The sequence below is a fragment of the Mobula birostris genome, chromosome 8 (genome assembly GCF_030028105.1).
Source record: "Mobula birostris isolate sMobBir1 chromosome 8, sMobBir1.hap1, whole genome shotgun sequence".
Lineage (NCBI taxonomy): Eukaryota > Metazoa > Chordata > Chondrichthyes > Myliobatiformes > Myliobatidae > Mobula > Mobula birostris.
The window spans coordinates 8,332,271-8,358,923 of NC_092377.1; the positions used below are offsets into that span (position 1 = coordinate 8,332,271).

General features: G+C 47.4%; 1 protein-coding gene across 3 annotated transcripts in view; it reads left to right on the top strand.

Moving 5' to 3' along the window:
* The first annotated feature begins 762 nt into the window (after positions 1–762).
* col12a1a (collagen, type XII, alpha 1a) overlaps positions 763–26,653 on the top strand; it is a 393,755-nt gene continuing 367,864 nt past the window's right edge. For 2 of the 3 annotated variants that reach the window (XM_072264772.1, XM_072264773.1), the window contains exons 1-2: positions 763–906; positions 17,226–17,333. In XM_072264772.1, coding sequence (XP_072120873.1) covers positions 17,261–17,333 — 73 coding nt within the window. In that variant the 5' untranslated portion in view covers positions 763–906; positions 17,226–17,260. The remainder of the gene's footprint in view (positions 907–17,225; positions 17,334–26,653) is intronic. The other variant, XM_072264774.1, reaches the window with a different exon arrangement.

Genomic DNA, 26,653 nt, shown 5'->3' on the forward strand with positions numbered 1-26,653 from the left:
CAGCGTTGAACTCTGACCAAGCGGTTCAACGAGACAGACGCACTAACACATGTTCCGAGACTGGCAGCTTCTGACTTGGGCAATTCGTACAAAATGTCTTAACGTCGGCGAGGGAGACATAAGAAAGGGGTGTGTGGGGGGGGGGAGTAGGCAGAATTCACTTTTTTCCCCTTCCACTTTTACACAAGGTCGAACGGTGGAGGGCGAAAATGGTTCGAACCGGACGGAACACACCATCGCGCACAAAAAGGGCGCTAGGTTCCTTCAAAGAGAAAGCGGTTTGTTAAAGTGAATTCTGATCCCGTCGCCCGGTCAGGCGTCCCCGGAGAGGTTAACTCTGGGTTCCCCGACGGAATAAAGTGCCCCGTAACATTGAGGCGGCTGGGAGGGACAACAAAGAGCGTTCGCGCTCTCTCCTGCCCCTCGAGGTGACACCCGTTGTAACCCAGGATGCTCCCGACGACTTTAGCGTTAACCCGAGCTGTGACTTTGGAGTACGAGATTTCTTTGTTCCCAGAGGAGTGAATATAATGATCTTATGAGAAATGGAATGTGGTTACGTTAGACAAAAATGCTGCCGCTGGCAGCGATCTCTCTCAAATGAGATATTACATGTGTCACATCATGACATTCATTTCCCTCTTTCCGTCCACCGCCCCCCAGTCCTCCCCCCCTCCCTCCTCTAGACCCATGTCGTAACACCTTACGAAAGCTGCATTTTTTTGCTATTACACGGGCTGCAATAGATCGGTATTAAGCTGGGCTTTCCTAGTTAGGATCGCCCCACTCTCACGGAGAGAGAGAGAGAGAGCGGACATCGGAACAATTTAACTAGCACTGGGATACCCCCCAAAGACCAGAGACTCAGTCACTTCCCAGGGCGGCAGGATTCCCCTCTCAGCGCAGGTTTGCACTCACGTCTTTTAACTCCGGACTTGTACTGTAATCGAATTTCTCTTTTGTAAGGTTTAACGCGAAAACAAAAAAAAATTTAGACTATTTTCCACGGAATATCGTTGCATTGTTCATTTTGATATACACTTTAACAGAACCTCGGTGAGTGCCCCTTGTGATTCTGACTGTTTTTATGCACCGGCGTGATTGCTGTTTTTTGGAAAATAGTGACAACCGAGGTAGGGTTGTAATCAGTGAAGTACTCAAAGTTCAAAGTCAATTTATGTCAATAGTCGATTGTCCCGTGTTCGTTTAAATTTAGTCCGTGCACATTCGTGGCTTAAAAAGAAACTCGTTGCGTTTGTTCAGCTGCTCGGGGCGCGCAGTTTAATTTTCTGCGGAGTTGCGAACCAGTTGCAGACACACTGTTTGGGAGAAAGACTTCCTGGGGATATTCCCGGGGGAGGACTGGTGTGGAACGTAGCGTGCGGAGAACCAATGCTATCCCGCGATTACACCGCAGGAACAGAGTGCGGCAGAGGGCGCGGGGACGTGATGAGGGTTACACCTCGGCGGGGTGGGGTGGGGTGGGCTGGTGGGACGGCGAGGCAACGGCGGCAGAGCTCGGCTCAAAGCCCTGCCGTGTAGGGCACGCTAGCATCCACATTCGTGTGCAGGTGGTGACTCGCGCTCACTGTCAAAGCCCCGCACACGTAGGGCTATCCGACACAGACACGAATAGGCACACGCGCTCCGTGCAGAGCTCAATGTGCAGGTGCGCACAAGCACATACCCAAACACGTATCCAAACACAAACCCACAGCGGCATACACGCCGGCATTTACATTCCTTGGCAGAAATATAGGCACAGTCGCGGGTGGACTCCTATATAATGAGAAATATATTATATTCAATTCCCATATTAAACCATCTAAATATATATTTTAATACGGTAGCAGTTCGGGGTACGCCATACCAGCTCGGGGCGTTGGAGTTTGCAGTTCAGTCCGGGGTTCCAATGTAAGGAGAATGCCCGTGTGGGTTTGCTCCCGGTGCTCGGGTTTCCTCCCACAGTACAAAGGCGTACCGATTAGTAGGTTAATCGGTCATTGCAAATTATCCCGTGATTAGGCTAGGGTTAAATCGGTGGGTGGGTTACCAACAGCGCGGCTCGAAGCTCCTGTCCCGCGCTGTATTTATAAAATAAGTAAATAAAATTAATACTTTTCAAAAGTTCGTCTGAATCTGCAAAAGGAAAATGAAGGGAATTGCCTTAAAATACCTTGTTGAGGGGAGTCTGTATATTTTGAGGGAGAGATAGTTATTTAAATGGATCTCCGGTTCCGCCTGGTGTCCCGGGCTGCGGGGAGTACAATATGTGCATTGCAGGGACACTACCGTACGGTACTTCGGGCTGCACACAAGGGTTGTAGACACGTATCGGACCGCCAGGGGGCGGTCTAGCTCCATTTTGGACTTCGCCTCAGGCTGTAGTCTCTTAGTTTTGAGGGCTTTTTTTCCACGTGCACCCTCTAACATAGCGGAAACACAGCGCCGACTCTCACTGGGCAAAGAGGAATTCTGTTTAGTTTGCTACTTTCATCGTTTAAATAATTCCTGAAGTAATTATTTGACGGGAAAAGAAGTTTTTTTTCTAACGCAGTGAGTGCTTTTAGTTTGGAATGGAAAGAGGCAGATTGAACTGCCGCGAGCAGAATACCTAGAGTGCACGGTTTGGGCGGGGGAATGGGCTAGGTGGAACCGATTGGCCGAATGGGTTCCTTGGGTATCTGTTCCCTTCCTAAATACAAGAGTAACACACACAAAATGCTTCAGGAACTCAACGGGCCAGGCAGCATCCATGGAGAAGAATAAAGAGTTGATGTTTCGGGCTAATACTCTTTATCAAGACTGGAAAGGAAATGGGAAGAAAAGAAGCCAGCCGTGATGAAGGGTCTCGGCCGAAAATATCGAATTGAGCCAAAATTAAGCTAAAGCTAATGCCTTCTTTATTAAGTGTACATCGAAACGTCCCGATGAAGGGTCTGGGCCCGAAAGGTCGACTGTAGATGCTGCCTGGCTTGCTGAGTTTCTCCAGCATTTCTGTATGTGTTACTTGGATTTCCAGTAGCTGCAGATTTTCTCTTTTAGTGAAATAGCCGTTTTGCGTCAACGACCAACGCAATCCAAGGGTCTGCTGGGGGCAGCCCGCAAGTGTCACTATGCTTCTGGCGCCAACGTACTAATCTGGATGATCAGTAGCTACCAGCCTACTAACGGCAGGGCGAGGAAATCGGTGCACCCGGAGAAAACCCACGCGCTCGCGAGGAGAAAGTTTAAAAAAAAACTCCTTGGAGACTGCGGCGGGAGTCGAACCCCATCTGTGATCGCTGGCCCTGCTAAGGGTCGATTCCGCGCTGCAGCTCAATAAATGTAAAAATAAATTAATAAACTGGGTCGTTGTAGACACGTTTGTGGCTTTGCGTCTGTTTTTGCGTGTTGGGGTAGAGCCACGTATCACTGAGAGGCTGTTCGGGCTGTTGGATCCCTATCGAACACCGTTCACCCCAACATCGAAGGCCAGGGTGGACAACGTATGTTGCGGTCTCGCTGTCTAGGCAGGTCAGGGCAGTCGGCTACGGAGAGTAAACCGAATCCTATGTAACAGGCTCCCCCTCTCCACGCAGCTGAGAGTTGCCAGTCGGCGTGGGACTCAACGCAGGACTGCCTGAGGGACTCCAGCTCCGGATTTTTCCTCGGGGTTTACGACTGAAACCTTCTCCCTGCGTGGGGTACAGCCCAGGCTTTTCCTTGTCCTAGATGGACTGCCAGCCACGGCTGACGAGCCCCAGCTGCCCGGAAGATGTCCCTCAGATCCCCCCGATACCTCTCCCCTTGCCCCTAAATCTATGCCCACTTGGGTGGGTGCGGGATGGACTCTGTTCCTTCACGGCGCTGTTTGCTGGACGGAGTGAGCCGGTATTTTCGCACCACTCCCCCAGAGTGTTGTATTGCGGAAGTCATTACAATGCGCAAATGATTGCACCTTCTGATTTCAGACCCCCAGTCCCGCTGAAACGTCGACCGTTTATTCCCCTCTTTAAATGCTGCCTGACCTGCTGAGTTTCCCGGGCCTTTTGTGTGCGTTACTCTGGATTTCCAGCATCGCCAGAATTGTTGTATTGATGACTGAATTATTTCAGGGAGTCGCGGGAGAGGTGGGGAAAGCAAATTAGAAACCAGCAGATTTATTTAGCTATGTACTGCATATCTTTAGGGCTCAACAGGAGCGTAGCGGTTAGCTCCGCTCTGGGGCGCCGGAATTCTAGCCCTGTCTGTAGGTACGTTCTCGCCGTGAACCGCGTGGGTTTCCCCCGGGTGCTCCGGTTTCCCCTCGCACTCCAAAGACGTACCGGTTAATCGGTCATTGTAAATTGTCTCGGTGATTAGGCTAAGGTTAATTAGATGGGTTGCGACTCGTTGGGCCGGGAGGGACTGGTCCGCGCGGTATCTCTAAGTAAATAAATATCCGCATATTTGAAACGACCACCAAGAGGAGAATTTAGCACTTGATATCAACTTTGACGAATGGATTTTGCTGAAAGATACGATATCTCCTGTGATGTGGCCGCAGGAAAGAACAGATACTTCACCGAGATACTGTGTGGATCTGGTTTGCCGTAGTGTATCAGAGCGGGACCGCGAATGTTGAAGGATTCGCCCGTCTCCGCTTGCAGGACATTTTATATTCTGGTCCTGATAAATTCTAGGCTGCGCTTGGAGTACTGTGAGCTGATTTGGGCCACTTATTCGAAAAGGGATGTGCTGGTATTGGAGAGGATCCAGAGAAAGTTCACGAGAATGATCCCGGGAATGAAAGATTTCACGTACGAAGAGCGTTTGCTAGCTCTGGGTCTGTACTCGCTGGAGTACAGATATTGAAACCTGGTGAATATTTAAGGACCTAGACAGAGTGGATGTGGAGAGGATGTTTCCAGTAGTGGGAGAGTCTCAGAATAGTAGGAGAGAGATGATGAGGAATCTGTAAAATTCATTACCACAGACGGCTGTGGAGACTGTCACTGAAGCGGAGGTCCTTGATTATTCAGTGTCAAAGGTCTCAGGAAGAAGGCGGAAGAAAGGGGTGAGGGGAATAATAAATCAACCATGATGGAATAGCAGAACAGACTCGATGGGCCGAATGGTCTACTTCTGCTCCTATGTCTTAGGGTGTTATGGACATGCGTGAGTCCCTGAGAGCGGACGTAAAAATCTGTTCAGCTGGCCGATTCCTGCAGGATAATAACCAGAGAGGGCCGGAAACGCTGATGAGACCAGGGTCCTTTCGGACAGACATGGGACTGAGACCTGGAGAGACCGCGTCGGACCTGAAGTCCCTGCCGAATTGATCGAAGAAATTTCCCGTGACAGCATGTGCCGGGTCGACACGGACGTGCAACCAGATCCACAGCGCCGTTTAATATCTAGAATATATATGCTTGTTACCTTATGCACTCTTATTAAATGAAAATTACTTATATGTAGATATTAGAATCAAGTTTAATATCATTGGGGTATGCCGTTGTCTTATAAATACAGTAATACATTGCTAATTATAGTTTTCTTATTACGTATTGCAATAAGAAGTACGGTACAGAAAAAAATAACGTAGTGCAAAAAAGAGAGGGAAATGTTAGTGAGATAGTGTTCGTGGATTCATTGCCCATTCAGAAATCCGTTGGCAGAGGGGAGGAAACGTTGAGTGTGCGTCTTTCAGGCTCCTGTACCCCCTCCCTGATGGGGGCAATGAGAAGGGGACATGTCCTGGGTGATGGGGGTCCTTAATGATGGATGTCGCCGTTTTGAGGCATCGCTTTTTGAAGATGTCCTCAATGCTGGGGAGGTCGGAGCTCATGAAGGAGCCGGCTGAGCGTGCAACTTTCTGTAGTTTTTTTTTCCGATCCTGTGCGGTGGCCGCTCCGAACCAGACGATGATGTCAGCGATTAGAATGATCCTCACTCTATAGATACTTGTGTAGATTGCACTGCAATGCGGCCGCAAAACCACACACTTCAGGACCTGTGGGCCCTCTGCCGACCGCGGATGTTGTGTCCCAGTTGTCCAGGTACACAAGCCTGGGCAGTACGACATGGAGAGCAAGCTGTTGCCTATGTAGCAAGCTCCCCCTCTCCACGCATCTGATGAACCCAAAGGAGCGGCAGAGACTGATACAGTTTGGTACCAGTCAGCGTCTAACTCAACGAAGGACTGGCTCCAGCTCCGGGTTTTCCCCGGGGATTTCTCCCGAAGCCTTCCCAATGAGTGGGTATAGAGCGTTCCTTTTCCTAGATGAGCTGCCAGACAAGACTCATCTACTCGAAGCGACAGGCTACAAGGCGCCAGCAATCGGCCTTTGCCCCTTCTCCTGTCAGTGGAAACGGTTCTGTCAGGTTTAGCAGCTAAGCCACACGTGAAGGCCAGGAGCTGTCAGAACTATTTGAGACACACGCCATTGGGAGCGTTTAATAGGTAGAGGGAGCGTGTCCCTATTACCACCCCCAGCTGTAACAACCTGACAGAACCATTTCACTACGTGTATCAACGACAATCAAACCGATTCTGGTTTTGATTTTGTTTCAAATCCGAAGGCGCCGTGTTGTGCAGTGATGGTTCAACACTGGTTCATTTAAAGCACAGGGCATCGCAAGACCTTTCTGGAAACGCGTCCAGCCCCCTTCCCCTTACTCACTATTACCCCCACCTCTTCCCCCTCTTCACCCAAGGCCCCCGAAAATCCAGTTCATGGAGCCGTAGGGCGCCTCAGCGCAGAAACAGGCCCGTCCTTTTAATACTATCCCGCACCGGTCGCATTTATTTCCAAAATTCATCTGCGCACTGATAGTCAGTTTGCATTCTAAAGTGCAGATGAGGCGGCACCAAGGAGACAGCCAACCCGTTCATCTCGGATCGGACTCTCGCCGAAACTAGGCAAGGTTTCGATTTCAGACAGCCTGCCCTGGCGACAGAGCAAAACGGCCGCGTTTTGGGGGGAATGATGCTAATTTATAAAGACAGCAAAGGTTAAGGGAGCGTAGAATTTTCCGCATAACGATATTTGAGCTAAGACCGTCCCTCCCACGCCTCCGTATAAGTTTCAAGCTAATTACACTGGGTGGCCTCTTCATTTGGTCCCTCCTGTCCTTAGTAAAGTGTACACTGGGTATACGTTCGTGGTCTTCTGGTGCGGTAGCCCGTCCACCTCAAGGTTCGACATGTACAGAGACGCTCTTCTGCACACCACTGTTGTAACATGTGGTGATTTGAGTTACCGTCACCTCCCTGTCAGCTTGAACCAGTCTGGCCATTCTCCTCTGACTCTCTCATTAACGAGGTGTTTTCACCCACAGAACTGCATTCACTTCATGCCATATTTTTTAATTTTGATTTTTCACACCATTTTTTGTAAACTCTAGATTTGAGTGAAAATCCCAGGAGATGAGCAGTTTCTGAGAAACTCAAACCTGCCCATTTGGCATCAACAATCATTCCACGGTCAAAGTCACTTAGATCACATTTCTTCCCCCTTCTGATGTTTGGTCTGAACAACAACTGAACCTTTTGACCATGTCTGCATGCACTGAGTTGCTGCCACAATGTTGGTCGATTAGATATGTGAATTAACGAGCAGGGGGACAGGCGTACCTAATAAGGAGGTCACTGAGTGCATATTACGCCGCGAGGGAAGTTCCGCTGATGAAGGAAGATTTCTCTCCTTCCGCTTAAAAAAAAAGTTTGGACAAATCGCACTATGCAGGTGTTCCTGAAAGAATTGTTCCCTTATAAGCTCTGCCCCTATTTCTCCAGAACCCGATATGGCCAATTTCCCATACACTCTTGTCCACCCTCCACTACCTCTAACAGTTTTTTTTTAATTTTGTGTCCTCGCGTTGTGTCGCCCCCACTCCTCCCCAGTGGACGGGGGTGGGGGGAGAGGGTAGGAGGGCGGAGCTGGGACACTGGGAATTCATTTCTGTCTCTGGGCTTCATTTAAACAGGGGCCTACCTGCCGTTGACATTTAAAATATTATTTAAATAAGATTTAAACGCATTTTAAATTTTACTTACACGATTCGCTTTTTTTTTGGTGGGCAGTCTGTGAAAGTTTGCAGAGTCTCGGCCCGAAACGTCGACTGTACTCTTTTCCATAGGTGCTGCCGGGCCTGCTGAGTTCCTCCAGCATTGTGTGTGTGTGTGTGTGTTGCTGGCATCTCCAGCATCTGCAGATTTTCTCTTGTTTGTGTCTGGAAGTTTTCTTGTGGGTTACAATGAACCTGGTTTGGGTTTAAAGCCGAAGGCGGAATTAACTGGGAACAGGCTGCACACACACGCTGTTATTTCCCATGGAGAGGGTGGCGGATTTATTTCCTACGGCCTCTTCAGTAGCTGCGGTTGGCTCTTCAGAATCAGGCTTCATGTCAGATATTGGATATTTAATATCTTTTCGCGGCTATGCCACGACAATTGTCTATTCACAAATCTGATGGCGGACGGGAAGAAGCTGTTCCCGAAATGTTGAGTTTGTGTCTTCAGGCTCCTGTACCTCCTCCTTGATGGTAGCAATGAGAACAGGGCATGTCCTGTTTGATGGGGATCCTTAATGATGGAAGTTTTCATCTCCACTGTTCCACTGGGAGACGCCAGGGTGAGTGCCGTGCCAAACCCGAATCCTGTTGCTTGCAAACGCCTCCGGGACTATTTGAATTTACACAGAACGTGGAGCAAAGCATCACAGTACAGGCCCTTCGGCCCGCAATGCTGTGCTACCTTTTTAATCTACTCCACCATCAATCTGACCCTTCCCTCCTACACAGCCCATAGCCCCCCCAATGAAAAATCTCCCCCTTCCGTTTAAAAAGATGGATAAGTCTCACTATTCCAGTGTCCCTGAAGGAATTGTCCCCTTAACTGCTCCGCCCATTTCTTTGCAACCCTTCATGGCCGATTCAAGATTGTTGACGCAAACACGAGGAAATCTGCAGATGCTGGAAATTCAAGTAACACACATCAAAGTTGCTGGCGAACGCAGCAGGCCAGGCAGCATCTCTAGGACGAGGTACAGTCGACGTTTCAGGCCGAGACCCTTCGTCGGGACTAACTGAAGAAAGAGCTAGTAAGAGATTTGAAAGTGGGAGGGGGAGGGGGAGATCCAAACTGATAGGAGAAGACAGGAGGGGGAGAGATGGAGCCAAGAGCTGGACAGGTGATTGGCAAAAGGGATATGAGAGGATCATGGGACAGGAGGCCCAAGGAGAAGGAAAAGGGGGAGGGGGGAAACCCCAGAGGATGGGCAAGGGGTATAGAGAGAGAGAGACAGAGGGAGAAAAAGGAGAGAGAGAGAAAAAGAATGTGTGTATATAAATAAATAACGGATGGGATATGAGGGGGAGGTGGGTCATTAGCAGAAGTTAGAGAAGTCGATGTTCATGCCATCAGGTTGGAGGCTACCCAGACGGAATATAAGGTGTTGTTCCTCTAACCTGAGTGTGGCTTCATCTTTACAGTAGAGGAGGCCGTGGATAGACATGTCAGAATGGGAATGGGATTTCCAGTACACAAGTGTAAAAGAATGAAATAATTGTTACTCCCAATTCGATACAGCATAAAAGCACAATAGGATAAAGAACACAATAATTAAAAAAAAACAAATAAATATAAAACCGCAAGTTAGCTTATATACATAGATTGAGTTTATGTCCATAAAGTGACGTGAGGCACGGGAATATCTGTAAGGTAGCTGACAGGAAGTCATAAAGTGGTGTTGGGAGTGTGTTGAAGTGAGTTAGTGGTGGAGGTGTTGCTGAGCCTTAACTGTTTTTGAGTCTGGTGGTCCTGGCGTGCATGCTACGTAGCCTCCTCCCTGATGGGAGTAGATCAAACAGTCCACGAGCAGAGTCGGTGGGATCCTTCGTGATGTTACTGGTCCCTTTTCCGGTACCTTTTTTATGTACACAATATAGAAAGAGCAAAGGGGGCTTTCTCTACATCAAAGTGCTTATCTCAATCAGCTGTTATAACGGCCCCCACTCCGGCAATGTGTTCCAGACCCTAGTGCGTGGGGATCTGTGTAAAGTACGTCCCCCCCTAACCCTCCCCCCCTCACCTTTACCGGAGGTCCTGATGAGTTCTGGTGTCCCGGGTGAGCGGTCATTCGGTCATCCCGCCACCGTCACGCGGTTGTTTGTGGAATCTTGCTGTGCTTAAATTGGCCTCTGTGCTTCCTACGTTGCAATAGTGACTGCGCTCTGGAATGGGCTGCGGCGGCTCCTACCCTGGAATAAAGTAATATAAACGCAATTGTTAGTAATTAGCATGTAATCTAGGCACTCTCAAAGTGTCCCAGATCTCCGAACAGGTCTGGGAACGAGAAGGGTGAGGATCGGGCAGGGGTTTGAGGGGAAAGTTCCTGCTCCTGATGGGAATTCAGATGCCTGTCTGTTAAACACATCTGCTGGGGTCCTTGCAAAGTGTGCTTAGGTATGTGGTTTTGTGTATGTCAGTGTATATGTAACTGTGTGTGTATAATACATATACACAACTACACACAGGGAAGGTGAGAGGGAATATGGACAGGCGAGAGGGAATTTGTGTATATGAAGGTGTGTGTGGAGGGGGATCTGTGTGTACGTGGGGTGTGTATATGTAGTTGTGTACGTGTGTGTAATCAGATACTGTAGGCTTTCATCTGGAGGTATGTTAGCTTGAAAGTTGGAGCTGTGTTCCCTCTCACCTGTCCACATTCCCTCTTGCCTGTCCATGTTCTTACACAGCTTCCCTCTCAACTGTCTGTATTCTCTCACATCTCTCCACATTCCTCTTACCTGTCCACATTTCCTCTCAGCTTTCCTCGCATCTGTGGCTTCCCCTCACCTGACCACATTTTCCTCTCACCTTTCCTCTAACATTCCCTCTCACCTGTCTGCCTTCCTGCTCACCTATCCACATTCCCTCTCTCCTGTTCACATTCCTACTCACCTATCCACATTCCCTCTCTCCTGTCCACATTCCCTCTCACCTGTCTGCCTTCCTGCTCACCTGTCCACATTCCCACTTACCTGTCCACATTCCTACTCACCTATCCACATTCCCTCTCACCTATCCACATTCCCTCTCTCCTGTCCACATTCCCTCTCACCTTTCCTCTCCTCTGTGGGCATTCCCTCACCTGTCCACATACTTTCTCATCTGTCAGCATTCTGTCTCACCTTTCCTCTCACCTGTCTACGTTCCCTCTCACCTGTCTGCCTCCCTGCTCACTTGTCCACATTCCCTCTCACTTGTCCACATTTCCTCATCTGTCCACATTCCCTCGCAACTGTCAGCATATCCTCTCACCTGTTCACATTCTATCTCACCTATGAGCATATCTGCTCAACTGTCTACATTCTCTCTCACCTGTCAGCTTAACCCCTCACCTGTCCACAATCTCTCTCACCTGTCAGCATTCACTCTCTAATTCTGATTCTGATTCTAATTCCAATTCTAATTCTCAGAATGACATCCTCCTGTAATGGTAAAGATAATGGAAGTCCTGCCTGCCTGTTCCTTGCTCTATATTGAGGTCCCCAAAAGTTTCACAGAAATGGAGACCAATCCCGACCTGCTCAAACTCACGCCCAAGAGCCCCAGTAACATTCCCTCATACTAGGATGTGGCCTGGATTAGCAGTGGTGGTTTGCCGAGTGTGACAATGACAGAACCTGTGCCGGACAGTTTTTAAAGTGGAAAAGCCACTAGACAGGGGCAGTTCCACTCTCTCGACCTCAGCAGTCCGGGTCCAGTGGTATGAACAAGTGCATCAGACTGGGTTTTTCCTTGGTCACAATGGATGACCATGCTATTGCCTTGTCATTTCCATCACTCTCCACAGAGCACAGCAGAACCACCTTCCTGGCCGTTGGATCTCACTGTCGATCTCATATGCCTCGTCCACCAGAGCTGACTTCACATGCTAGGACAGGCATGTTCCTAACTCGTCGGGGTATGAGGCCACCAGCTACCCTCACCTGGTTTAGCCCACCTGTCGAATTGGTGTGGGTGCTGTTGCATGGAAGCAACTACTTGAAGCCATAGGTAGAGCTGTGTCGGTGGAGATCAAAAGTGAGTGAGCTGCACTGGAATGGACACAACAAGCCCCTTCACTAGAGGTGCTACCCCTCTCTAGACACCACATACACCCCACCTATTTTAGAGAGCATGTCTTATGGGGATCGGTTGAATGAGCTAGGACTTTTCTCTGTGGAGTGAAGGAGGGTGGGAAGTGATTTAATAGAGGTGTACAAGATGACAGGAGGCAATGATTGGGTGGATATCCAGAGAATTTTTTCCCCCAAGTTGGAAATGGCTAATATAAAAGGGATGATTTTAAGCTGATTGGAGGAAAGTATAGAGAGAATGTCGGATGTGAATCGTGGGTGCGTGGAATGCTCTGCCAGAGGTGGTGGTAGAGGCAGATGCATTAGGGCATTAAAGAGACTCTTAGATATGCACATGGATGATGGAAAAATGGAGAGCTACAGTATGTCTTAGAGTAAAAGTTCTGCATAACATTGTGGGCCAAAGGACATGTATTGTGCAGCTACGTTCTATGTTCTATTTTCTAAATATCCTCTGCAAACTTTACAGCTTAGTGACATCTTTCCTATAGCAGGTAACCAAAACTGTAAGAGAATATCTCTTATTACTGTTTTTTTTTCTTTCCATATTATGCACCACGGTGCAAAGAATAGAATCTAGTGGATTTGCATGAGAAGTGGTCTTTTGCCAATGTACTAGGGTTGCTTCACATTCCTTGGTGTAAGACCATAAGGCACATGAGCAGAATCAGGTCGTTTAGGCTATTGAATCAGCTTTTCCATTCCATCATGGATGATTTATTATCCCTCTCAACCCCATTCTCCTGCTTTCTTCCTTTGACATCCTTAGTAATCAAGAACCTATGGCATCCACTTTAAATATATCCAATGCCAAATGACTCCCTAGCCATCTATGGCAATGAATTCCACAGATTTACCATCCTTTAGCTGAAATTCTGTACCTCCTTTCTAAAGGCACATCATATTCTGAGGCTGTGTTCCCTGGTCACCAAAGGAAATGTTTTCTCCACTGCCACTCTATCTTTGCCTTTCAATATTTGACAGGTTTCTATGAGATCCTCCATCATTCTTTTAAATACCAATGAGTACAGGCCCAGAGCCATCAAACGCTCCTCACATGTTAACCTGGGATCATTCTCATGACTGTGGTGGTGATGCTGCTCATGCTGGCCAACCCCAGGTGTTAGGACATCTATCCTAGCTGATCCTTAAAAGGTTGGAGTTATACAGCACGGAAACTGGCCCTTTGCTAACCTAGATGCCACTTCCAAACTCAATCTATTTGGTCCATAGCCTTCTAAACCTTTCTAATCCATGTAGTTGTCCAACTGTTTTCTAAGAACTCTTCCCAGTTGCATAGCAACATGCCACAGAGATTAATTTATGGTGGCTCCAGTACAAATGAGAGGAGTTGGCAGTTCATGTATAGTGTGCAGCTGCCAGCTGGAACACGCTGAAGCTCCCCAATCTTGTGATATAGACAGGCCGGCCAGCTTGCACACAGAATCTTCTCTGAGACGGAGAGACATTGACCAACGAGCTAACCTATTTTGGTGACATTGCTGGTTCAGAATTGAAGGATGTCCCTTTAGAACAGAAATGATGAGTTGGACAGAGGGTGGTGAATCTGAGGAACTCATTGCTACAAACAGCTCTGGAGGCCAAGACATTGGGTCCATTTAAAGTGGAGGTTGATAGGCTCATGATTCATCAGGCCATCAAAGGTTATGGGGAGAATGCGGGAGAATGAGGTTGAGAGAGGTAATAAATCAGCTGTGATGGGGTAGCAGAGAAGACTCGATGGGCCAAATGGCCTAATTCTGCTCCTATGTCTTATGGCAATTGTTAGCGGTGATTGTGGGCATGCTATGTTGGCACCAGAAATGGCTGCCCCATCCAGCATAATCCTCACCAATTTGATTTGATGCAAAAGTAATTTTATGTTGATTCGATCTGTATCAACAAAATGCAAGACAAGGTTTCACTGTATCTCAATGTATGTGACAATAATAAGCCAATTCCAATTTTTTGCCAATTTACCTGCTCCTTTCCTAGCTGGGCTTGGGCTGATTCTTCCAGTTGTCCTGACCCATCCTACTGCAAACCAGATGTTGTACCCCTCCGTTCCCACCCACAGGCTGGACCCTGATGGAATGAACCCCCTCCCACGCCAGGAATTACAATTGGAATTGGAACTGGTACAGAGATTGCTGTGGAGAGCTTTGGTTTGTCTGCTATCCAGGCAGAACATTCCATACATCGAGGTCGTGTCTGCTGAGGAAGCCCGCCAACTGTTGTAGCGGTGTATCACCGCAGGGGGCCACACAAGTGGTGGCATATCTTAAGGTGATCGGAGAAAAGTATGGGGGGGGGGTTGTCAGAGATATTTTCTTTTACACTGAGAGTGGTGGCTACATGGAACGTGTGGATACTCATACTGTACTGAGAAAGCCGTCTCGTTATTGTCTTGCACCATAGTCTATCAGCATCAGGTTTGTGTTTACAGGCACATAGGACCATCAAACTGAAAGATATTGGGGCAGAGGGAGGCCATTGGGCCCATTGAGTCCGCTCTACCATTCCATCATAACTGACTTACTAAACTTCTCAACCGTGTTCTCCTGCCTTCTCCCAGTAGCCTTTGACACTCTTACTAATCAAGAACATATCAAACCTCCACTTTAAATATACTCAGTGACCTGCCCCCCCCCCGCAGTTGTCTGGCACTGAATTCAACAGATTCAGCACCCTCTGCGTAAAATTCCTCATCTCTCTTCTAGAGGGTCCCCCGCTATCCTAAACCTGTTTTCAGAAGCCATGTTCAACTTCTTCAGGCTGATTTTGATGTTTGATTTTTGAGGCGTTTCCTTTGCCCACCAGGGGCTCGCCGACCTTCCTTTGACTTGGAGTAAAGGATCTCTTAGGGGAGACATAATGTCATAGAAGCATAGAAAACCTACAGCACAATACAGGCCCTTCGGCCCACAATGCTGTGCCGAACACGTACCTACTTTAGAACATGTACTCTGGAGAAGATCGCTCATTTTGCGTTTTGGGGACACGCTCCTATTTTATTCAGTGGAAGAAGAAACTGCTTTAATTGAATTGCGCTTAATGGCTTCAAAGACGTAATTAGAACTTATTAAGATGGTTAAACTATGGCGCGATGGCAGCGTAGCGGTTAGCGCGACCCTATTACAGCTCGGGCGGCGGAGTTTGGAGTTCAATCCGGGGCCGCCTGAAAGGAGTTTGTATATTCTTCCCGTGACTGCGTGAGTTTCCTTCGGGCGCCCCAATTTCTGCCCACGGCTTCTTATCCTGGCTTCCTTCCTCTTCTTTTCCACTCCTGTTAAAGGGTCTCGGCGACTTATTATTCATTTCCATAGATGCTGTCTGACCTGTTGAGTTCCTCCAGCAATTTGGGTGTGTCTCTCGGACGGACCCTTAGAATCACGGTCAGAATTGTCTTGTGTGTTCTAAAACAAAGGCAATGGACAATTGTCCCCTTGTGCCGCCTCCTTTTCTTTCATCAGTCACTGGGGAGAGGTGAGGTGTAGGGATTTAACCTTTTAGTGCGCCGAATGTTTATATATGCGATGCCGCAGTTATTCGAGGGACGGTTACAAGTATTAGAGCGGAGAGCGCAGGTCATGCGAGTTCTCCTCACGCCCAAACCAATTCTGGTCATTGAAAATTCCCTCAACCTTTCAGTATTCCAGTACAACTCCACACAGTCTCCGGCGGAACTCAGTACACCAGACACCACCCATGAAAAAGAGTGGAAAGGGTACGTTTCGGCCCGTGACCCTTCATCAGGCCTGAAGAAGGGTCCCTGCCCGAAACGTCGACTGTTTTCTCTTTTCCATAGTTGCTATCTGGCATGCTGAGTTCCTCCGGCATAGTGTGTGTGCTGCTTTGGGTTTCCAGCATTTGTAGACCTTTTCGTGTTCGCCACACAGACTCCGGACATTGGGCCGTTGACCCAGCACTCGGGTCTGTAGTTCGGACAGCGCGTTTGTGGGCTTGAAGTAATGTGGTTTATATATTGTTCCATTCAACTCTCTTTTCCCTGAGGGGTTTTGTGCTTGGTGCGGGGTGGTCATTCTAAAATAGAGAATGCAGGAAACTTCCACAGGTCAGTTAGCATCTATGGTGGGGAGAGCGGTGCCGACTTTATAGGTCGGTGACTTTCCCTGGGCCATATTTGGGGTGTACATCTGTATTAGTGACTGCATTCTAATCTGCAGTTTGAATGGTTGCTCCGTCGGGGCATGCTGGTCTGAGTGCGTGCGGGTATTTGCACGTTTGTTTGTGAGAGAATATGTGTGTGTGTGTGTGTGTGTGTGTGTGTGTGTGTGTGTGTCTGTCTCTGTGTGTGTTGAGTGCGCACCTCTCTGTCTATAACAATGTACCCTCAAACCAAACATAAAACGAGCTGCTGACGGGACTCAGGGGATCAGTCGCGTTTCGGGTCGAGGCCCTTCACCTGAACAATCTATGAACAGATCTGGTTGTATATGCGGGCGCGCGTGTGTGTACCTGTTTATTTATTGAGATACAGAGCAGAATAGGCCCTTCTGACCCCTCAAGCGGCGCGGCTGGCAATCCCCCGACCAGCTGATCACGGGACAATTCACAATGACCAATTGACTTGCCAAACGTCTATGGATTGTGGAAGAAAACCGGAGACCCCGGCGGAAACTCACGCGGTCACAGAGGGAACGTACAAACTCCTTACAGGCAGTGGTGGGAATTGACCCCGGATCGCCGGTACTGTAAAGCGCTGTCTGCGTGATTAACGTGCGTGTGAATATGCTGTGTTCCTATATGTGTGGCTGTATGTATGAATGTGTTCTGTGTATGGGTGTGTGTACCTGAATGGGCCTTGTTTATAAACAGTATGTGTGCATGTGCGTGTCATATGTGTAGGTGTTGTTTGTGGATGTTATGCGTGTTGTATGCATGTTATCTGTGTGAGTGTTATGTTTGTGTTATATGTGTGTTTGTTGAGTGTGTTGCGTGTAGATGTTACGTGTTTGTATACTGTGTGTGTGTGTGTGTGTGTGTGTGTGTGTGTGTGTGTGTGTGAAGTCCACTTTGACCCCTCACCCCTGAGGCTGTTCCTCTCTCCGGTTGCCTCTAAACCGTCGCTGATACGATCCCTCTTCTCTTTTCAGAGATATTCATGCTCCCGTGAGCGCAGCGGGCGAAGATGAAGAGCAGGCTGTGCCTAGCGATCGCTGCTGTCTTGGCAACTCTGCTTGCCGCGTCCGTGGACGCTCAAGGTAAAACTTTCTGCTCCAGCTCGTCACTCCCGACGGAGATGGCGCAGGACCGGTGCTGTTGGCGAGTCAACGCCTCCCGCACATCTGGCGTCATCTCTTTCCGGAGGGGCAGCTAACTAACGATGCTTTATGTAACCTTTCTCTCAATAGGTACAAGGAACGTGTATCTTAATACCTGAATGATTTAACTGAATTGCTTATCTTTCCGCTGTTGGTTGAACTTTGATGACGATATAATTATTCCTAGCAGGGTGTTAATCTCCAGTTCATCGATACCATCGCGTTAATACTACGTGACACTTCACGCGTTGGGAATGCTGCGACTTCGGTCTTTCAGCTCCCACATACAGCGACCATCTCAGAATTACATTCAAAAGATGTTTTGGTGACGTGCAGTTTATTTCCTCTCCATTTTATCACAGAGATTCCACAGGAGCGGGCAGAAGTCGAACTCTTCAAAATAATTTTAATGCATTTTTTTTTACCTTCGCAAAGTTTCTGGAAGCAATGTATACAGAAATCGGAGGCATTGTTGTGGCGTAAAACTTTTCAAATGGATCACAGTTTAGTCAGGTCCGATGCCTTTACTTCCGCACATTTCCGAATCAGAATATGGTTTAATATCACCGGCATAAGTCTTGAAATTTGTCAACCTTACGGTAGCAGTATGATGAAAAACATAATAAATAAATACAGTGAGAAAAAATGAGTTACATTATAGTTCAGTTAGTAGTGCAAAATACAGAAATAATTCAAAAGTACAGTAGTGAGGTAGTGTTCGTGGGTTCAATGTCCGTTCAGAAATCGGATGGCAGAGGGGAAGGAGCTGTTCCTGAACCGGATTTCAACTCTGCATAGAATACCGTACATGGGATGAATACAAATATGACCGAAATGCACGCATTTTTAGAAAATTACCTGTGATTTGGCCACTTTATGTTTCGTTCAATAAATAATGATAGAAATGTTCAGCGGGTCAGGCAGCATCTGTGGAAAAAGGAACCGAGTTATTATTTCAGCTCAATGACACTTCAAGTATATATTCCTTTGGTATAATGAATCATTTAAAATATAATTAATGAAATTAAAGTGGCAGTTTCCGTTTCCTAGAGATGAAACGCAGAGTGTTAGTCTGAAATGAGTTCGTCTGGAGAGCAGGTTGGACCAATCCTGGACATGGGAAACCCGACCGTTTGTTCTCCCTCTGCGTTCCGTAGCTGGGAAACGGAAACGGAAACGGAAACGGAAACTGCCGCCTTAATTTCGTTAATAACAAGTCACCCCGACCCAAAGACTGTGAGGTGCGACTCCTGCGCCCAGCCAGTGACCCAGGGAGCGAGGTCTTTGCTTGTCACGGGGAACAGGTGAAGTTAAAACTTCATCTGGATCTTAGAATCGGGAGATTGCATCTGATTGAATTAGTTTTTAAAACACCGTTTTGTTTTGAGCTACGTATCTTTTGGCTTTCTATTGCATAGGAATCACTAACAATTATATTTGTCTAGATATATATTAAATAGTCCCACGCTCGGCCCATAAGAGCGGGCGGGGATGGGGTGTTGCCACGGTGGTGCCGTAGTGCTGCCGCCGAGCAGATCCGGTGACCCGGGTTCCGTACTGATTTCGGGCGCCCTCTGTACATTCTCCTGGAACGGTAGGTTTCAGATTTCAAATACTTCCTTCGTTGAAAAAAAACACATCTTCCTCAATCCTCTCTGAACTTCCTACCCTTTAAGCACGTGCCCTAGTTCAAAGAAAATTTATCTACAGATTTCCTCGTGTTTGCGTTATTATCATTATCTTCGATTATTAACACTATCTCCCCTATAGAGTCCAAGCTGCCAATGTTGATCAGGGTTGCCACCCAGCAAGACCCAAATCCCTGCGTTCGACCCATATTCCTCTAAGTCCTCCCCCCCCCCCACCCCATGTACCTGTACAAATACTTCTTAAGTGATACCTTCCTTTTTCTAGCAACTCGTTCCAAATACGCACCACTCTCGAAAAACGCTCGGAAAGTGCCTCTCAGGTCAAAATAATCAAAGTAGGACATACATGGTAAATGGTAGGGCATTGAAGAATGCTGTAGAACAGAGGGATCTAGGAATAATGGTGCATAGTTCCCTGAAGGTGGAATCTCATGTGGATAGGGTGGTGAAGAAAGCTTTTGGTATGCTGGCCTTTATTAATCAGAGCATTGAGTATAGGAGTTGGGATGTAATGTTGAAATTCTACAAGGCATTGGTAAAGCCAAATTTGGAGTATTGTGTACAGTTCTGGTCACCGAATTATAGGAAGGGTGTCAACAAAATAGAGAGAGTACAGAGAAGATTTACTAGAATGTAACCTGGGTTTCATCACCTAAGTTACAGAGAAAGGTTGAACAAGTTGGGTCTTTATTCTTTGGAGCGTAGAAGGTTGAGGGGGGACTTGATAGAGGTGTTTAAAATTATGAGGGGGATTGATAGAGTTGACGTGGATAGACTTTTTCCATTGAGAGTGGGGGAGATTCAAACAAGCGGACACGAGTTGAGAGTTAAAGGGCAAAAGTTTAGGGGTAACATGAGGGGGAACTTCTGTACTCAGAGAGTGGTGGCTGTGTGGAACAAGCTTCCAGCAGAAGTGGTTGAGGCAGGTTCTGTGTTGTCATTTAAAGTTAAATTGGATAGATATATGGACAGGAAAGGAATGGAGGGTTATGGGCTGAGTGCAGGTCGGCGGGACAAGGTGAGAGTAAGAGTTCAGCACGGACTAGAAGGGCCGTGTTGTAATTGTTATATGGTTATAAGTCACTTTGAAATCTTTTCCCCTTCATCCTAAATCTATGCCCCCTAGTTTTGGACTCCCCTACCCTAGGGGGAAATATGTTACCCTATCCACTCCATTCATAATTTTATATACCTATGTAAGGTCACTTCTCAGTCTGGTCAACCTCTCTCTATAACTCGGGCACTCCCATCCAGGCAACACCCACGGAACTCTTCCCTGCACTCTTTCCAGTTTAGCCACGTCTCTCCTACAACAGGGCGACCAAAACTGTGCACAGTACTCCAAATGCGGCCTCACCAGTGGGCGTCACGGTAGCGTAAGCTGTTAGCGCGATGCTATTACAGCTCGGGATGTCCGAGTTCCGAGTTCAATTCCGACGCTGTCTGTGAGCAGTTTCTGCGTCCTTCCAGTGACTTCGTGGGTTTCCCCCGGTGCTCCGGTTTCCTCCCACGCTCCCAGGTTAATTGCTGATTGATTAGGTTAGGGTTAAATAGAGGGTTGCTGGACATACGGCTTGTTGAACCGGTAGGACCTGTTCCGCGCAGTATCTGTAAATATTAAAACAACAAAAAGGCATACAACCGCACAAGATGTCCTTTGCCGACCCTTATAATTTTGCAACATAGGGTCCTTTGATAACCCTTACAATAGGCCCTCCCCTGTCTCCTACGTCCCAACAAAACCAGTCTTCTCCCCAGTCCCTTATGATAGCTGAAACGTTAAACCCCAGGGAACATCCCACCTTTGCACGATGCCCTGACTGGTGGGTTAATCGGGTAATCCACTTACTCTGTCCGGTGATTTTAGTGGTTCCTATACAATCGGATCTTTTATAAAATATTTGCGTTTTGTACAAGTGTCTGGTTGATGTAATCACCCGGTAACTTCCACAATGCAAAAGTGAAATAAAATAAGCGTTATATAAATAGAGTGGGGGAGGGGGAGAGGGAGGCGCCCTACTCCCCCTGAAGAGCCTGATGGGAAGGTGTGAGCGTGTTTGTGTGCGTGACAGGGACAGAGGAGTGTGGGGGTGGGAGTGAGAGTGAAAGAGAGAGAAAGCACGATGGAGTGACAGTGAAAGAGGGAGAGAGAGAGAACTCCAGAAGTAGGTAGGTAGGCTTTGTTGACCCTGCGAGCCATCATAGAATTGATGGGCCAAGCGGCCTGTTTCTCTATAGGAGAAAATATTTTAAAAATGCATTTCACAGAGCAGAGGACTATTTGCTTATTGTGCCCGGTCAGCTTTCGAAGCCATTTTTTTTTGTGTGAACGTTTCCCATTACACGCATCACAGTCCCGTTTAGAAATTGCTCTCGAGCATGGCTTCCACGCCCCTCCCAAACAATGCAAAGTCAGATCGCTATGAACTACCTGGCCAGCTGCTTTGCAATCTGCGTCCTCCTTTTACGGACCATCCGGCTGAACCCACACCGAGAAGATGCTTTCCCTATTTACTCTTTGATCTCCCCTACAGTGAATGAGTAACAAGTAAACAAAGGCACAAATAACCCCATGGAGGCCGAAGTCATTGCGATAAATCCCCAGCCAGTGCTACAGAGGCAGCAGGAGTATTTGGAAGACACTACTGTTTAGCGCGATGTAATGGTTGGAGCGTATCTGCAATCTCCTCCCCCACCCCCTTATAAAACACAGTTTAATTTTCTGTAAGAGTCCCGGAATAGGGTTATAAACAGAAGAGATTCTGCAGATGCTGGAAATCCAGAGTAATATATACACACAATGCTGGAGAATCTCAACAGGTCAGGCAGCATCTATGGAGGAGAATAAACAGTCGAAGTTTCGGGCCAAGACCCTACATCGGGGCTGGAATTTACTGTCACAGAGAGCTGTGGGAGCCAAGTCATTAAAGCGGAGGATGAGAAGCTCTTGATTAGAAAAGACATCAAAAGTTACCTTCAGAAGACCTAACACATCCTCTACTGGTGTCGCGCGGAATCGCGGAGACGCGCATGAGTGATGGAAACCACTGCCGTCTGTGGCAGCAGAGGTTAATGGCACCCCCTTGAAAAAAAGTATCCGAGCTAGTGTGTGTGGAGGCAGAGAGTGAGAGGATTCGTCCAAAAAATATTTCCGAAGAAGCACGGAATAAGCTGCTGGATGAACTCGGCGGGTCAGGCAGCATCTGTGGAGGGAAATGTCCAGGGGAGAATATCTGCACCCGAAACGTTCAGTTCAAGTTTGCTCTACAGATGCTGCCCGACCCGCAGAGTTCCCCAGCACCTTGATTCTTGCTCTAGATTCCGGCATCTGTATTTCTCCGGTGTTTCTTAATGTAGCGCCTCTTAGACCAGGGGTACCCAACCTGGGCTAATGGCATCAAAAAGGCTGGGAAGCCCCGGCTTGGACTGAAATAAATGCCACGGCATGTACAGTGTGGCGGCAACGAATAGCCCAAATCAGGCGGATGATTAGTTGGATTTTCGCAGTCGTAAGCCCCTTATTTTTTTTAAAGAGCAGTTAGGCGCTGCGTTACTAGAATCGGAATCAGTCTTAATATCATTGGCACATGTCGTGAAATGTGTTTTCTATTGCGGCAGTAGTACAGTATAAATATAATAATAAAAACCTATACATTACAATAAAATGTGCTGTATATATTAAAAATAAAATAAGCAGTGCGAAAAGAGCAAGATAAACAGCGAGGTAGTGTTGGAGGATTCATTGTCCATTCAGAAGTCTGATGTCGGCGGGGAAGAAATTCTAAAACGTTTGGTGTGTGTTTTCAAGCTCCATTTATATGTACAGGAAGACGCCATGTGCTGGGTGCTGGGGGTCCGCGATGACGGATGCTGCCTTTTTAAAGCATCGCCTTTCGAAGATGTCCTCGATGCAGGGGAGGCTCCATGCCAGAGGTGACCGAGTTTGCAACTGTCTGCAGCTTTCCCCGAACCTGTACAGTAGCCCCTCCAAACCAGACAGTGATGCAACCAGTCAGTACGCTTTCCACGGCACATCTGGAGAAGTCTTAATGGAAAATCGTACGTCTGCTCAGGGGCCATCCCGGCAGAAAACTCCGAACCTGTCACAGTGAGGGGCAAGGAGAATTCTCCGTGTGAATTTATGCACGGATTGATGCACAGCAACAGTATGAAGTCAGTAGTAGGAGAAACTGAGTCTCTTGCAGCAGCAATTCAATCATTTATTTTTCTCTAGGGCGCACTCAACACACTAATTCTTTGCTTGATTCGTTAAAAAAAATACAATTGACACTAATCTTCAGGAGACACTCGCTGGCCGAGTTGCCCTGATTTTCAAGAGGGCGATTAGTTACCAGAACGTGGTGTGTGTGTGTGTGTGTGTGTGTGTGTGTGTGTGTGTGTGTGTTTATGTGGGGAGGGTGACGGGGCGAATTGAACTGCGATCTTACCCAGCACAAAACATCCGCCGGATTTTCCTTCGCTCCGGGGAACGCAGACCCAGTCACTCCGCTCCATCGCCGGGAAACTCGAAAGGTCTTCGGCAGGATTGAAACTGGCCGGGGTGAGGGCGACCAGCTCTCTCCCCAGTCAACGACAGGAGTCGGTGAAAATTCGGAAACACTGACTGACTCTCGTCCCTCTCTGCGACACATTTTCCCCAATTTATTACCAAAAAAAAAACCCAGGTTGGTAATAATCCTTTTTTTCCACCTAACGATATCTTAACCAAACAAAAAAAAGCTAATAAAAAATAAAATATACATTTGCTCAATGTGTGCGACTTTGCATTAAATTTGTACAGATCTTGGAAACAAGAGGAATATTTTACAATGGTATTCTACTTTCCATAGTGCCGACACACTAACGCAAGAATGGATTTGCAAGTGACATTTATTTAGATTACCTAAGATTTTAACCCGGTCTCACTCGTGCATGAAGTTAAAATTAAGCTTGGAATGAATTTTCCCGCTCAGAGTTCGCAACGCCGCCAGAAATTCATTCTACGCGTTCAGGTTGCATGTTAACTTGCCACTAAGAAGGAAATAACAGAATTATGTATCAAGCTTTTTTTTTGTTTTGAGCTGAAAGTAGAACCAATATTTTAAAATAACATTAGAACAGATGAACTAAAACTGAATGTGCGTGTTTTGTAGCTAACAACCGCAGTCAGCTGTAACAGTTGAAGTGCTACACATCACGCATGCGCACGAAGTACGAGAATATCATTATAAAATATGGTGAAAAAGTCTTTTGTGTCGAAGCTTTCAATGTGCGAGGGTGGAAACTCGGGTTGCTCCAACTCAGTTTCGATCTGCATGAATATGTGAGGCACTAATTACTGTGACCGATCATCCCTCTAATCAAAAAAAAATATTTTTTTCTTTTTGTCAGAACGTTTTACTCCTGTGCTCCTGTATGTAAAGGGATGCCTGTATTTTATGAGTGTGGGTTGGATTACCTCGGGGGAACAGTTCGGCACTGTGGACAATTTGAACCAATTTTATCTCCACCCCCTTCCTTTTACATTCCCATCAACTCCTTTCCCCCACCCCCCGCCAGAATCCACCACTCACCGTCATTCAAAATGGTCAATTTGCTCCCTACGGCTCGCTGTTTACCCCGGGAGTAAGGCCAGTTCCATTTACCCTCCGTTTATCGTAATGTCTCCATCTGTAATGCCCTCATCATTAAACGTCTTGAATAATAGCGGATTAGAGAAACACAGCTTAGAAGCAGACCCTTCGGCCCGAATCGTCCATGCTAGCCAAGATATCTAGGCAGCTAACTTTATGAGGGGTGTGGATAAATGCAAGCAGGCTTTTCCCATTGACGTTGGGTGTGACTAGAACTAGAGGTCGTGGGTTAAGGGTGAAAGGGTGAAATGTTTAAGCGGAACATGAGGGGGAACTTCTTCACTCAAAAGGTGGTCAGAGTGCTTAATGTGCAACTAGCGCAAGTGGTGAATGCGGGTTCGGTTTCAACACTTAAGAGCAAATTGGATAGGTACGTTGGGTGAGAAAGCTGGCGGGGTGGAGATACGTCTCTATCAAAGGAGGTGTAAGGTGCTCCTTCCCTCTGCTAGTCTGCAGGTCACCCTTGGGCAAAGGTATAACACGTGACTATCCCCGATCAGGGTCACGTGAAGCCATGGGAACAGCTGATGGACGGTTGTATCAGTAGCTGGTGCATAGCACAAATCCTGGTTAGGCGACCACTGACGCCAGGCAGACAATCTCTGAAGAGTATTGAGAGTGGCTGGGGTCACCCGTCTTGTAAAGACACTGCCCAGAAGAAGGCAATATAGAAAACAATTACCAACAACAATCATGGTCATGGAAAGACCACGACTGCCCATGTCGTACACGGCACATAACGGACGATGGAATATGGATGGGTGGGGTCTGGGGGACCACGGTGCAGGTGCAGGTCAATGGGACTAGGTAGAGTAATAGTATGGCATGGACTAGATGGGCCAAAGGGCCTGTTTACGAGGTGTAGTATTCTGTGACTCTATCCAAGCTAATGACTTTTCCCCGTGTTTGTCCCATGTCCCCCTAAAACTTTCCTATCCACGTACTCCAAATATATTTTAAAAGTTGTAATTGTCCAGGCGGGGACCGCTGCCCATCGCAACTCGTCCGTAAACACAGCATCCTCTGTGTGAAAAGTTGTCCCTCGGGTCCCTTTTAATTCTTTCTCCTTTTACCTTGAATTTATACAGTCTTGTTATAGATTTCCCTATCCCGGGGCGAAGAATCATGACCATCGTGAATCGTGATTTTATGAACCTTTAAATAGGAGCAGAATTAGGCCATTTCGCCATTTATATCATGGCGGATTTATTATTCCTCTCCAACCCAATTCTACAAGAATCGTTCGCTCCACGGAAAACAGTTGCACTGTATCCAGCCTCTGCTTTTTGCTTAAGCCCTCTAGACTCGGTAATATCTTCGTGAGTTTCTTTATAATTTTAATTTTTAAAAAAATTTACAGATACACAACGGTAACAGGCTCTTCCGGCCCAACGAGCCCGCGCTCCCCAATTACACTCATGTGACTAACCAATCAGTCTTCGGAATGTGGGAGGAAACCGGAGCGCCCGGAGGAAACCCACGCGGTCACGGAGAGAACGTACACACTCCTTACAGGCAGCGACAGGGATTGATCCCATGTCGCTGACGCTGTGACCGTGTTACGCCAACCGTACCGCTGTAATCTTTTTAGCTTGACGACATCCTTCCTCATTAGTTTCTGGTCTCTACGGTGACGACAATCCCAGAGATATCGCGCGATAATTTCCCTGTCACTCTCACAGCTTCCCTTGAGGACACCCAGTTGCGCGTCAACACCTTTCATCAGTCCCCACGAGTTTTCCCGGAGCCAGCCAATCTGGGGTAACACGACATAGGTACAGTGAAATACAGGTGGATTCTGACTATTATACAGGAGCACGTTTGCTAGTAACACTTGCCGTTTCTTTGTGAAGGTCCCGTGAACGTCTTGCACTGTCTCTACCTGTGGCGTTGACAATGAACTTGTCCGTTAAGATGTTGTGACTGTTACGGTAACTCCAGATGGGATCTTACGCAAACACCAGTGCGTGTTTTGAAG